The sequence below is a fragment of the Panthera onca genome, chromosome D2, assembly GCF_046562875.1.
Source record: "Panthera onca isolate mPanOnc1 chromosome D2, mPanOnc1 haplotype 2, whole genome shotgun sequence".
Lineage (NCBI taxonomy): Eukaryota > Metazoa > Chordata > Mammalia > Carnivora > Felidae > Panthera > Panthera onca.
Window position 1 is genome coordinate 18,310,454 of NC_138349.1, and position 15,216 is coordinate 18,325,669.

Below are 15,216 nucleotides of genomic sequence, written 5' to 3' on the forward strand. Positions count from 1 at the left end.
CACATGACTTATACCATATGCTTGCACTTTATTTGGCCAGACATCTAGAGTTGAAATGATTTAGTCCCAATTCCTCATTTTCCACTGGAGGAGCCGGGCTGAGGGAGCTAGCTGCCCATGATCAAGTAACAATGGGAATGCTTCTGTGCTTAACTTTTGTTTAGGTCAACAAATAGTTACTGAGTTAGTGACACACAGAGTGACAAAGCATTCACTTTGCCAAGAATGTTTTTTAGAACATAGGCATTAATCCAAATATCCTCAATAATAACAATTTTAATACCTTCGGTGTGTCCTATCATTCAATCCAACCCAATCTGGTTGGTCTTTTGACCCCAAACTACCAGGACTATGGGAACCTAAAACAAACCATTATTTCTACCCTTTCTATAAAAGGCCAGCCCAGACTTAGTCATTTGGTGAAAATTCTTCTGGAAACTCTTTTCTGATTAGGGAAATCACATGCCAACCAATATGTGATCTCAGCCTCCAGCCAGATTCCTACTTTATAACCATGTTGATAATAGAGTTAAATGGATGCAGTAATATGCTAAATTGCACAAAGCTCACTGAAATTACAGCAGCATACTTTTTAATAATCTGTCACTAATAACACTTTGGAAACAATACGTGAGCATGTAAAGAGAGGTGATACAGAAACAGGGTGATGATTAAGAACACAGGCTTTTGATTCAGATGCTGGTGTCCACATCATAGGCTCCACTATTTACTAGTCATGCACCTTTGGACCGGTTTGTTAAGTTATCTGGGCCTTACTTTCTCATTTCTATAAATAGTATGTCTTCTGTAGGACAGCTGTGAAGATTATAAGGCGTAATTCTCATAATGTGCTTACAACAGTGTCTCTTGCTTGATAATCGCCAGATTAATGTGAAGAATCGTAGAGGTGATTACTGATGAAGAAGAAGAAATAGAGCAAGTACGACACAAGGTATCAGAGGTAGCTTCTTTATACTTGGCATTAAAAAACAAAAACCAACGACAGCAGCAAATTGGCTCCGGCCATGTCTAATAAACTCACATCCAAAAACGCTGCTATATATTTTACCTTTTCAAGTATTCTAGGGGCGCCTGGGTGGCTCAGTCGGTTAAGCGTCCGACTTCAGCTCAGGTCATGACCTCACGGTCCATGGGTTTGAGCCCCACATCGGGCTCTGTGCTGACAGCTCGGAGCCTGGAGCCTGCTTCGGATTCTGTGTCTCCCTCTCTCTCTGCCCCTCCCCTGCTTGCATTCTGTCTGTCTCTCTTTCAAAAATACATAAACATTTAAAAAATTTTAAAAAATAAAGTATTCTAATGAGTTATTTCCCTAACTACTATAAGCTTATCACTTATATACCCCTTACTCGTCCAGCATTAGGGACTGAATAATAGCAGCACTCAGATACCCAGAATACCATGTTTCAATTCACAGGCCTTTATTTTTATTAAAAAAAAAAAAAAAAAAAGAAAGAAAGAAAGAGAGAGAGACATAGTTTTAATTAGGGTTGACTTAAGTGGTGACCACTTAAATTATTACCATATCTCTACGTAAATGTGAAGCACCAATAAATTAAATAGTTACTCAGCAAGGCAATTATTTCACTTCTCTGAAATCATTATTAAGTCCTTAGTGCTTACAGGGTGAGCAGAATCATCCAAGTAACTGCCAAAGTACATGTATGTGAAAATCCAAGAGTTGACTTCACTTTTGTTTAAGGCATTTTATAAAGACACTGGAAATGAAATTAAAAGGAGGCAAGAAAGAAAAAAAGGAAACACACAGCAAGCACTTCAAATGACACCAGCAATAAGGCTAACGTGAGCTTGGCTTCATGTTGTCACAACATTCATGTGGCCAACATAAAGCGGGAGACATGGTAAACCCAAGACTAGCAGTGTCCAAGAGATTAACACAGACCGATTGTTCAGCAGAAACACAAGTAATCCTGATAAGCAAAATCAAAAACAAGTGTTTCTGCCAGGGTCCTCATCCAAAGGAGAGAGTGTAATACACTGAGAGTATCCTTAACAAGGCTGACATCAGAGTTAAGTAAATTCGCTGTCTGATCATTTTCCACAAACAGAAACACATATCTTAGACAGAATTCTTTATGTTAGTTATAAGCTCCATGGGGTATAACCATGTTTTATACTTCTTGGTACAGTAAAATCTTGGCTCTTAGGAAACCAGCTTTCTAACATCATTAAGTAACTTGATGGCTCCAAAAGAAGGTCAACAAACCAAAACACAGTTTTTGATGCAAAAGAACTGCTCCTAAGAACTCAACACTATAAGCCTTCAACTCAGGATCCAAACAACTGACTACTTGTACAGTTCCATTCAGAATGCGCTTGCCAGCTGGAAGGCAGGACAGTCCTGACTCGCAGCTACGCTGTGTAGAAGGTCAGTCTTGTTACACGAAGGCCAGGAAGCATGAGAGAAAGAGTCGAATATAAAAAGAAAAGAAAGTACGGGGAAAAGCATTTGAGAAAAGGGGGCAACTTTCAAAACTGAGGCAGACATTCGAAGCTGGAGTCGGACGCAAAGCTGCTACTATAGAGGCAGTGACAGCACAGCAGAGATGAGAAGTTGATCTTGCAGGGTCCGGAGAGCATCCGACATTCTGATGGCTAGAAAAGAGCCAGCGACAGAGAAGACAAAGTAGCAGCTGTGCAACTCGCTGCCTCTGCGCTCAAAGTCACGGAGCAAAGGTCTGCTGTGCAGTGGGGAATGACAGCCACCTATTTCTTCAGACCCTCTAAAACAGCAGCCCCTTGTGTATGACCCTGTCAAGAAAAGTAACTCAATTGAATAAGTCTGGAAATGCTCCACACTTTAGCTGGCCCCTATAGTCCCTTCTTAGAGATCCATAATGCCTCTTAGCCTACTTAAGGGTCCAAGAAGATTCTGCAGAAAAACAACAACCAAAAAAGATGCCACCCTCCAATTCTATTTAAGCCAGCTAGTTTCCCAAACTTATTTGAACTGGCAACAGCAGTCACCAGAAACACACTCGGGGAAACTGTTGTAAGGATATTAGCAAGCGGGTACTGAAGGAACACCAGGCAGTGCCCTTCAGTATGTAGGGAAGCAACACTCTCATTTAGGACCCCATTGTGGCCACAAGCACAGTCGCACTTGTAAAGCTTGGCTTTAAAACCCCAAACTGGGAAACAACACCTTTTCAAACTTTTTGTTCCTTGATTTGCAAATATATTTATATCAAAAAGTAGAAGATAAGCCAGAGCTCTGGGTATAGCCTGTTTAAATACAAGCTCTTACCCCACCACTTGTGGCGTAGGACCTCAAAGTTACATAATCTTTCGGGGCCTCAGTTTCCCCACCTACAGAACGGGAACAATAATGGCACTGAGAATCACTCCTCTGTGGGTCTCTCACATTCCCACGTGTCTTGCTGGGCACGTCAGGAATACAAGGCCCTGACTGCTCCTTTCAAGCCATTTCTCAGGGTTGTATTTATAGGGAACAGCCCTGGGGGAGGAAATAATGGGCCCCTCCGGGACAAACAGCAGGCTTGCTCACAGGCTGCCACAAAGCAAGGCATTTCCCAGGCTCCAGGTTCCTTTCCCGGAAGGTATTCTGCTGTGGGCAGACGTTCTTCCAGGCAAACCCGCGTCACTCCTGTGGGAACTGGGGCTCAGGGAACCGAGGCAATTGTGCTGAGACTCGGGTGGCACCTTTTGCTGTAATAAAGTTCTTTTGCCTCTGACCGAGGAATCTCATGTCTTCCACAAGCATCCATGACACTATCGCAAACTTAGCTGTCACAAAGCAACAGGGGAACATCTCAGGTCCTTAACACTTTTTGACAGACAGCCTTTGTCTCACAGCGCTTGTGTGAACATTAAATATGATAAAGCAAGTAATGTGTTTAACCCAGTGCCTGGTACTGAGTATGCCTTTAACAAGCATTAGCTATTTATACCTATTAGGAAACGTATTATGAAGGAAAATAAAGGGGAGTCACTTAATGCATCACCTTCATTAAGAAGAATAAAATCCCAAGAGACTATTAAATTCTCTTCAATGTAAAAACTGATGACTTCGAAATTATAAACTGCTAATCGGAAATGTCTCACGTTTCTACAGTGTACAAAGCAGACTAGAGGAAGGCACCGGCATAAACAGCTCTGGGTTGATGTGAAAACATATCACTGAGTCTGCACATACCAATTCTTTCGCTTCTTCGAGCTGTTTCTCCACGTGGCCAACCATCTGCCTCTTCTCATCTGAAACAAACAAGAATACCAAGGAATTGCTAAGGATACACATCAACTTTAAATTGTATTAACCCATGAGTTAAATGGGTGATGAGTTAAGGAGGGCACTTGTGGTGGTGAGCACTGGGTGCTGTATGTAAGTGATGAATCACGAAATTCTCTACATGAAACTAATATTACACTGTATGCTAATTAACTAGAATTTAAATAAAACTTGAAAAAAAGGTACATTAAAAAAAAAATTCCTAAAACTGGGTGTGATCTTACAATCCTTTAAAAGATCATACTTGTAGGCAGCATGGGTGGCTCCGATGGTTAAGCGTCCGACTTCAGCTCAGGTCACAATCTCACGGTTTGTGAGTTTGAGCCCCGGGTCAGGCTCTGTGCTGACAGCTCAGAGCCTGGAGCCTGCTTTGGATTCTGCGTCTCCCTCCCTCTCTGCCCCTCCCCTGCTCGCACTCTGTGTTCTCTCAAAAATAAATACACGTTAAAAAAAATTTAAAAGTTAGTACTTTCATTACGTATTGACTGTAATGGAAGAAATATTTGAAGTCAGAACTATTGATTCTTTTATTTTTTTAAATTGTTTTTTAACATGTATTTCTTTTCAAGAGACAGAGACAGAGTGCAAGTGGGGGAGGGGCAGAGAGAGAGGGAGACGCCAAATCTGAAGCAGGCTCCAGCCTCTGAGCTGTCAGCACTGAGCCCGACGTGGGGCTTGAACCCACCAACAGTGAGATCATGACCTGAAGTCGGACACTTAACCAACTGAGCCACCCAGGTGCCCCAAGAACTATTGATTCTAAACCCAAAGTCATTACTTACTTGCTGGTTGTGGGATCCTAGATAAGAAAGAGTTTTGTTTTTTTTTTTTTTTCTGAGACTCAGTTTGTACTGTCTAAAATGGAAATTTTAGGACTGGATTCTTTTTAGCTCACAAGGCTGATGCAAGTAAAATTACTTTTAAATTATGAAGTGCTAAGTCTCTGGATGTAGTTTATTCAAACTTCACCACCACCAAGTTATAATTCAACTATACTTCCCTTTTCTGAGAGACATGTCCTAGCAGATATTTTCAGAAAACTTCTCCCTGCCCCCATTCCAAAACAATCAGTCCATTTATTCAGAGACGGAACCTAAGTTTTGTGCTAAGCGAATTTACTGAACAATTTACAGTTTCGTGTCTAACACCCTTCTTTTCTCAGGCAGTAACCTCACTCTTTTGAGGCTTTCCTCTTCACCAAGCAGGTCAATGGGAGATTCTATCTCCTTCTATGATCCTGCCCCTTTGATCACAGTGACCTAGCAAAGGATGGGCTTCTCACCCTAGTTGGACCAATCCCAGTAGCTCAATCCCTCTTGCCACACTTTTCTGGGGGGTGGAAGTGGAGTAGGCATATAACTCAAGCAGACCAATCAAAGTCCTACAGCAATAGCAAAATCTTTTCCTCTCTCTTGGTAGAGTTATGACAACATAAGTCTAGAAGCTGTTGGCATCCATTGTTTGAGCTACAAGAAGCAAGTTACTTTGCAGTGGTTGAGAATGAAGTCTATATTTAGAAACAAAGCTGAGGGATAGGTAGTAGGTAGGTAGGGAGGTAGATTAGGTACATAGATTTAGTTAATTAGTTTCTGGTTCCAGATAACTCTGACACAGGTTTTGCTTGACTTTATCATGACTTGTTTTCTTGAATTAACAGATTTCTTTTTTTGTTTTTAATGTTTAATCTTTGAGAGAGAGAGAAAGCACGCACATGCACATGAGTGGACAAGGGGGCAGAAGGGGGTGGGTGGTGGAGAGAGGATCTGAAGCAGGCTCTGTGCTGACAGCAGACAGCCCAGTGCAGGGCTGGAACCCATGATGACCGTGAGATCATGACCTGAGCCAAAACCAAGAGTCAGACGCTTAACTGATTGGGCCATCCAGCGTCCCTTCTTTTTCTTCATTTAAAGTTAGGTTTTTGTGAACCTAATGACTACTGACGAGCCCCGGGTCAGGCTCTGTGCTGACAGCTCTAGTAATACAAGAAACTAGAGAAATCATGAAGCTTGAAATGGGTACATTTAGTGGCTGACTAGCCCTTCAGAAGGATCGTCAACACTAAGTGGGGAATGTTCAGTAGAAGTTATCATTTTACTAGAATAATGAGGTTCTGCTAATCCCAACCCCTTCCCTTTGATCCCCCTAAACTACGGGGCTAGCTATCACGTACGTTTTGTATACACTCCAAACATTTCACCCTAAGAAAAATGCACATTTGAAATTAAAATTTTGTTTGATTTTGCTTCTTTGAAAAAGTTAAGCCTACATATGGCCAGGTTAAAATTTTAGTACATGACCCCAAATCTATTTCCTTTTGGCACATATGAATCTGCCTGATATCTCCATAAGTTATAATAGAACCACACTGTATTTTTGTACTAGAACAGAATATGAAATAAGACAAGCCCATCCTGGACCAAGAGTGAGATTATGAATTTACAGTTCAGAAGGAACATCTTGTTTTCTTTAAGGTGCTAAGTCCATGCATAAGTCCATGCTTATTAGTCCAGAACTAATAAGCAACAGTTTTTCTCACAAAACAAAACCAGAAGCCTTCCTTGTCCTGTATTTCCCTTTGCTAATGTCTCTCTCTTATACCCACAGTCACAATTGGCCTTCCTCATCTCCCATTTCCTCCCTATAATCTTGCTCTCATCCCCCACTATTCTACTGAAGTGACTCTTAAGTCTGATGACCTTTCCTTTGCTCAAACAAATGGGACACTCTCTGGTCCTACGTTTCCTTAATCTTGTGGCATCAGACCTCCTGCTCCTCCCATCCTGTCACTTTTTCATCTCCTGGCTTCCACAACACTCTGATTCTGTGATCCTCCTACAGGCTCACTTCTGTCTCCATGTCCTCTGCCGGCATCCATTCCCTCCATTTATCCTTTAAGTGTTGGTGTTCCTTGGAGTTCAGTCTTTGCTTTTCTTCTCTTATGACTATTGCCTATGTCCCTGGACAATTTCATCCCACTACCATTTTTAAGCTGCCATATTACACGTTTATGATCCCAAATCTTTATCTCTAATCCTGATATATTTCCAGGACCCAAGACCTTTAATCCCAATGGCTATGCCCACCTCCAACTGTGACTACCTGGCAAACTGCTATTCAAAACTCACTTCAGAAATCACCACCTCTTCAAAGCCTTTCCTAACCCAACAAAAAAGTTAGTCACTCTCCCTTACAGAAACACCTAGAACTCTTACCTGAGCCCAATAATTTATCTATCACACTTACCATCTCCTAGGTTGGGGGCTTTGGGAATACAGGATTCATGTCTTGATTATATTTATAGTCCTAAAATCTAGCACTGAGCCTGTCATATGATCAGTTCTTGAAAAATGATGATGAATTGAATAAATAATGCAGGATGGTGTAAACATTGACAAAAGAAGCGAGGCTACCAACCACCCTGGTTTCCCTGCCTTCATATTTGCTCCTCTCTACCATTTAATCTCCCCAAAACCTGGTTATGATTGCATCACTTGAGCCTAGCAGTCAAGGTGTTCCACATTCCAGATCCAAGCAACCTGTCCAACTTTATTTCCAACTACTAGCTCTCTAATGTGCACTCTACATGCTAGGCAGACAATTGATTTTTACCCAAACACACCTCTCTCTTATTTTTGTTCCCCGCTCCAACCCTTTGTTTAAGCTACCATTTAGGACTCTGTGGCTGAATCTAAAAGAATTGAGTCTGGCTAATAACCTAAGCCAAAAAAGGGACTTTATTAGAAAGACAGCTATTAGAATTAGAAGCGGGAAATCTTATTAGAACACACTGGAGTGACTCATAGAGTCAATGGTAAACATGAGCTCCCAAGCTCGGAAAGGACAGTTCCCGGGGTGGCTCGAGTACCAAGGGAGCAGGAACTCACTGACAGTCTCTGCAAAGGGAGGGTCTCGAACAGCGAGGCCAACTCTCTTCTCTGCTCACTCTGCTCATGATTCGAATCCCAGCAAACATTCTAGGAATGCACTCACGTGGGTAATGTGTTCACCTCTTGATCTGGATAGGTGGCCTATCAGTTCCACCAAGACTGGGTTGAGGTAGTTCCTCAATGGAAAATTGAAGTGCTGCTATCAGAAGATAGAATGGGGGATTCTGGGCACCCCCAAAACAACAGATACCTACTGCGCCCACTTTTTGCAACCTCTTTGAATATACCCTTTCCCCATTTTTTGTCTGCTAATTCCCACCTATCCTTCCAGGTGATTTCCTGGGACCGATGTTATCCCCTCTGAACTCCCAGACCTCTGTGCTCTGCTCTAGTGGCTCTGATGGTCATTAGAAACTGGTGTAGTTGTCTCTTCACCCTCAATTCCAGCTCCTTGGAGGCAGAGACCGCTCTTCACACATCTTTGTCCTAATCCTGTATTTCTCACATCTTTAAGAAAAGAATGAAAAGGTGATGATTTAGAAGGAAAGCATGAATGAGGAAGAAAGGAAGATGAATCAGGTGACCTTGGAAATATCTACCAACATTAAGCTTTGGCAACCTTCTAGCACAATTCATACATATTCCCAAGAAAGCTTCATGCTTTCCACGCCAAATGGCATCCCCTTTACAAATGGCATGTTCCTAAGATTCAGAACTTCATAACTAACAGCTATCATTAGTTTCACAGGGCTGTGTGTTGAACATTATCACAGTCAACCCTCAAGACAACCCTTTGGAGATATGAGCATTATCCCATTCTCAGGCAAGCAAACAAACTCAGAGTGATTAAAGAATTTCTCCAAAGTTAAACGGCTAGTAAGTTGCAGAGTTGGAACTCCAACAAGGTCTGCTGTCCAGAACTGAGTCTTCACCACTGATACCCTACATAAAATGCACTATACGAACAAATGTCATCACCTTTTTTGTATATAGGCTTGATGAATGCTGATATACACCTAAGTCTTTGCAGAGCATGACCTTCCCTTGCCCACTCGATATTAACACAAGTGCCTCATGCTTGTGTTACACACAAACCTACATAGTGTGATTTTTTTTTTTTTTTGCCAGTAATAAAAGAAGGTCTTCACGAGCCTTGTACACCCCCTATAAAGTAGTGCAAGTGTCAGAGGGAACTTGATTTCAGTTGCTGCTACCTGTCTTTGTGCAATGCAGGTATTTTTAGAGAAAACAGCAGTGGAAATTACGTACTGGGAAATGCGGAGTGAAACTACTAACAGAGGAACTTTTTATATTAGAGAACTTAAAAATGGATATGTTACTAATGCTACACTATGTAGCATGGTGGAGAATGGTCACCAGTGAAACAAAGCCATTCTAGAATGATCCATGTAATAACAGATTAGAGTTGGAGACAGCAATACGAACTCATGTTTAACTTACCATAGATGGTTATGCATACAAATATTTTTTGGTATGTATACATACGTGATTCACTGTACACACATGCATTTCCTTGTCTTTCAGCTGAGGGACCAGAAGCAATAAAACCCCAGGAGCTATGGGCATACCTAGTGTCCAGATCTTGGTTGCTAACACCATTTCTCAATAAAAGGAAGTTGCACTCCTTGTAGAAATGGCTGATCTAGGACTGGTATGGGAAAAGCACAAGATGATGTTGGAGTACCCTGGAGAGTAAGACAGTGCTAAAAAGGAAAAACCAAAAACCAAACCTGCAATAATAGGGGTATATGAAGAGTACACAGAAGCCAGCTGAAGGGGCTTCCCATGGTCAAAGCTGGAACAACGTGAGCAACAAAATAGTGTTGGAATACAAGAGAAGAAAAAAATAAAAGCATGAATCCGTGGATATAAATGATGGAATAAGCAAATGGAGAAGAACAGACAAAATCTCCCCTGCAGAGAATCCCAAATGATTAACACAGATGCTAAGCCTTCAAGGAGGTGGAGTCTGATGCCCAACTCCTGAAGTGTGGGCTATGCATATGGTTTCCTTCCAAAGAATATGGAAAAGAGGAGAAAGAGTAACTTTACAGTGGAGAAACCTGACAAACACTACCTCAGCCAGGTGATCAAAGTTAGCATCAGTAGTGATAAATTAAGTTACAGTATATATTCTCGATGGAATGTGATGAAAATCATGCTTTATTTCTGTACTCTTCTTCCCCCAAACCTGTAACTCCAGTCTGATCACGAGAAAGGCATCAGGCTAATCCCAACTGAGGATCATTCTGGAAAATGTCCTACCAGGACTCCTCCAAACTGAAGTCTAGAGAAAAGCCTGAGAAAATTGTCACAGCTAAGAAGAACATAAGAAGCCACGATTAATAAATGTCTTGTAGTATCCTCGATTGGATCCTATAATAGTAAAAGGACATCAGGTAAAACAAACGAATACACAAAGCAAAAGGGAATCTGAACAAAGTACTGCATGGACTTCATTTAATTGTAATGTATCAATGGGTTCACTGGCTGCAACAACAAATGTATCATATTAACATAAGATGTTAATAAAGAAAACTGAGCATGAGATACATAGGGTTCTCTATATTATCTTTGTGATTTTTTTCTATAAATCTAAATGTGTTCTAAAATTAAAAGTTATTTTAAAAAAATCAATGAAGAGTTTACTCAGGTTAACTGAATTGTTGAAGGGCGAGAGGTCCCTCTGGGATTAGAGTGCGGGTATGGGATTAGAGTATAGCTATTTCAATTTACTGTGCACCCGGGTTCCTGAACTAGAACTGGAACTATCTCTTCAACTCTAACTCTCTAGAACAACAGAAATGTAATGCGTGCAAATCGCACATGAAATTTTATATTTTCTAGTATCCACATCTTAAAAAGTAAAGAGAAACAAGTAAAATTAGTTGTAATACATGTATATATTTAGTTTTAGTAATATTTAGCCCAATATATTCAAAATATTATCATTTCACTCTGCAGCCACATTTCAAGTGTCCAGTAGCTACATGTGGACATTACAGCTCCAGAGCCACATGTATTTTAAGCAAACCACAGTATTCATAAATAAAAGCAAACTTTTCTGAATTCTCCTTCCTACAAACACTACAACTTACAAAGGCAAGAGAGACTCATGGAACATTTATGGCTTCTTCCATTCACAGCTATGCCTAGATGGTTTCCAAAAGCCTCCAAGGAGTGGCATAACTAATGAGCAAGACTTGAGAATTTTCTTCCAGAAAGGATGCCTGTCTTGTCCCATCACTTTCCCTTCTTTCCCCTGCCTCCCTTCTAGATTTCACGAGTTCAAAGCGCAATTTCCATTTCACATCCAAAAGACCGTGATCATTCACATCCTTTCAAATGTAGGCATTCTTCAAGAGAGATTCACCTAACTCTAGTCTAGGCAGAAAAGGAAGCAAGAGTTGAGGTTTCCTTGAAGAGTTTAATTAATACCACAAAGTCTGAGAAGCTGGGTCCTGTCTAACCCTGCCAGCTGTTCTTCAGCAGTGTTAATAACATCGCTAATAGCTCATTTATCACGCACTTTTTCTGGTGAAAACAAAATGTGCTACTGTGTTCCAGACTTTCTTTCATTTGATTTTTACCACACTGTAAGTAAGGTTGAAGCAATTACCTCCTCTCGCCAATTTAAAGATGGAGGAAACAGGCTTAAAGGGACCAAGCAATTTGCTCAAGATTGAACATCTCGCGAGTAGCAGAACAGGTGCCATGTGTGAATCTCACAAAGTGGTAGGATTCACAGAAGATCATTTATCTCTCTGCAAATGGTGAAGTAAGCATATAATTGCAAAAGAACATTTTATTTAAGATTCTTGAGGAAGCCTCCCTGATGTAATGGCAACTTTGTACCTGCAAAGCATCCTCCCACTTAGGATTCATCACCAGAAGGAAAGGAACTTCCCAATTAGTATTAGGTATGTTTCTACCCATCCATTTTCCTGACTTTACCACCGAACACTAATCATTAAAATTAAATTCCAAATACAGTGCCATAAGAATATTACCAAGAGAGGGACTGATCTGTTTCATTAGTCCAAGTACCAAAATTATTTAAATTCAAACACTTCAGTCTAGGAACAAAGTCTCTTTATTGTTTAGAACATACCACAGAGTAATCAAATTTCTTTTATAAAATAAAGTTTTAAAGTACTCCATCTTTTCTATTCTCTCTGGAAGTAACACTTTAATACATTGTGTATGCACAGCACAGGTTGAAGTTCATGGCAATCAATTCTATTCACTCTACTTCCATTTAAATAAGTTAATAAGTTGGGGAAATAAACTGCTTTGGCTGTAAAGTGTGTTCCAATTGTAAACTTTTTAACTCAAGTAAATTATAGTTCATCTCCTCTAAGTCAACCACTAATGATGTTCTGATGGGGAGGGACTGTAATTACTTTTAATTATACTGTTTTTCTCATGGCTGTACACACTGATGGTCCAGAGACATATCTGAAATTCATAACTGCACTGGATATATTTTTTCATTTTTTCTATTTATCAATTAGAAACAGATGATAAAGAGAGCAAGCATAAGTAACTATTAAGAGGAAAACTACTATATTTTTAAGAATTACTATTATTCAATTAGTCAAGTCAGTAAGCATTTCTCCAGTGCCAGCTCTACGGTCCTTTTTCAGTTCCAATGTAACTGCTATGTTTGGGCCTTATGCCATACTATACGTAAGGTGAGTCAAGGCTTTATTTTTAAGGTACCTAAATCAAAGGTTTCCTTCAAAATGGTAAGAATCATTACATTAAAACATAAAGACAAGGAAGAAGAAAACTGTAACAAAAACTGTTTTCTTGGAAACAGCTTTTACAACTTTGCACCCATGTATGACTTTGTTACTTTATAAAACACCTTCTTAACACAAAAGCTATTCACCCAAACAGAAAATGCTTCTTTGTTAAAACTGTTGCAATCAAAAATGAACAAAAATCCAACTGAAACCACAAGTCCTGATACTCTGCGACTCTGGAACTCAAATCAAAGGAAGTCGCCTCCAGCAACACCCACAACAAAAATCAAGATGGTCTTGGGCAGTGGAGAAAAGCGGAACTGAAGAGAAGAGGCGAGGTGATGTATCATGAAGTGATGAGGCCATCAGCCACTCTCTCCACGAAAATCTCTGAGGCAGCAGAGCTCGGTGGTACGCTACCTTGATTCTCTCTTCTTGTTCCCTCACTTGGGCTCATAAACCTCTTTAAGACATCATCCACCTCTCCAGAACTAACTGGGACTTCAGGGGATGAGTGGGGTGTCAGTTCAGAGATCCTGGTCTCAAGCAAATGTCCCTATTAATAGAAAATGGGTCAGGGGAGGGGAAAGAAAAACGAAGAAATAAAGGAAGAACATTATTTATAAACACACAAGTTTGGGGGAAGTAGGGAAAGGGAAAGAAGAACGACAACTTAGGTCCAGCAGAAATTATTCTGGCATCAAGGACTGACTAACAAGGTGGGAATAGGGAAGCTGCCCACTAGTTCACAGATCAGTGAGCACCCTTTTTTCTGCACACTATACCCCAGAGCCAAGGTAGGGTCAAGTGCAGATGACAGTTCAGTTTCCCCGGCAAAACTAAGCCACAACTAACAATCTTACCTGCAACTAACTACTCAAATTAAATATGTACTTAGAGAAAGATAAATCCTAAAACAATGTCTCAGAATAAAAAAAAAAAAAAACAAATATATTTATATTCAACTGTTTATTTACTTAAACGTCTTTCTGAGCCCTTTCTAAGTAAATGCTAAGGAAATCAAACATAGCTCCCACATTCAGAGTTGACAGATTAGCATGGCAAGTAAGATATGCTAAAACTTCTAAAACAAGAACAAGAACACTTCTCGATGGGATATGTGGAATCCGAAAAGTGAGAAAAATTATCCTGTACCAAGTTTTACATAAAAGTGGGTTGCAGTCTTCCAAGAAGGATGAGAAATAAGAAATGGGGTTGGGGGTATGAAAAATACGATTATAGCAGCTAACACCAAAAAAGGGCTTTCCCTATGTTAAATCACTTAATCTCCACAACAACTCTATTGACATGTACAGTTCTCACCATTTTACCAAGAAGGAAAGTTGAGAGAGGTTTAAGAAACTTTTTAAGTGCCACGACTCTTAAGTGACAGAGTGGGGTTTTGAATCCAGGCACCATAGCTCTTAATCCTACTTGGCCGAACGTAATAGTATTATTACTAACAAAACAACGGTAGTGCATATTGCAGACCTATGATCTAGGTACGTTCATTCATTCTCTTGTAATACTCACATCTCTATTTTACAAATGAAACAAAACAAAACAGAACAAAAAACGAAGACTCAGAGAAACGTTCCCAAGGTTGTACAAGTAACAAGGCGGCGAAGTCCAGATTCCAGCCCAGAAGGCTCAAATACCGAAGGCTCTTTTCGCGGCACTCCACAACCCAGCCTGGATTCTGCCTTTACCCTCAAGCAGGTCAGACTGCTTCGCCCCGGAAGGGCCCCTGAACCACCTAGCGCCTCAGAGACGCTCCACAGCCCGCGAGCCTCGGCGCCCTCGGGGCCACCCCCGCGCGGCCGGGGTCAGGGCTCTCACCAGGAGGGAGTCGGGGGACCCTCGCAATCTTGCTGGTGATCTCTGCCGTGAGCACCGCGAAGTCCTGCTCGTAGCCTTCGAAATCGGATGACATGGCGGCTCCGGAGTGATCGGCCCGGGCCGAGGCCCAGGTCGTGGCAGAGGCCACGCGGGACAGAGGAACACGGTGTTAAGGACCCCGGAGGCGGCCTCGACAGCAGAGCGGAGAACCGGGGACAGCTCCCAGCCGGGCCGCTTCCTGGTTGTTCGTCGCAATCTCAGTCCTCCGGAAATTGGCCTGCATGCGTTTTTAATTGCCCGCTCGGACTTCAAGATTTAAAAAAATTCGCTAAGGAAAAGCACTTCTATTAGTGCCCCCCAAAGCCTCCGAAAATCTGCGCGTTCTCATGGATCACTGGAAGCATTTTTGGCCCCTCCACTTTCTGGAAAGCGG

At 41.2% G+C, this 15,216-nt stretch overlaps 1 protein-coding gene across 9 annotated transcripts in view; it reads right to left on the bottom strand.

Moving 5' to 3' along the window:
* VTI1A (vesicle transport through interaction with t-SNAREs 1A) overlaps window positions 1-15,134 on the bottom strand; it is a 348,742-nt gene extending 333,608 nt beyond the window's left edge. For all 9 annotated transcript variants that reach the window (XM_060641500.3, XM_060641506.3, XM_060641499.3 and 6 more), the window contains exons 1-2: window positions 14,784-15,134; window positions 4,196-4,254 (exon numbers count right to left, since the gene is read on the bottom strand). In XM_060641500.3, coding sequence (XP_060497483.2) covers window positions 4,196-4,254; window positions 14,784-14,877 — 153 coding nt within the window. In that variant the 5' untranslated portion in view covers window positions 14,878-15,134. The remainder of the gene's footprint in view (window positions 1-4,195; window positions 4,255-14,783) is intronic.
* Window positions 15,135-15,216: the final 82 nt, after the last annotated feature.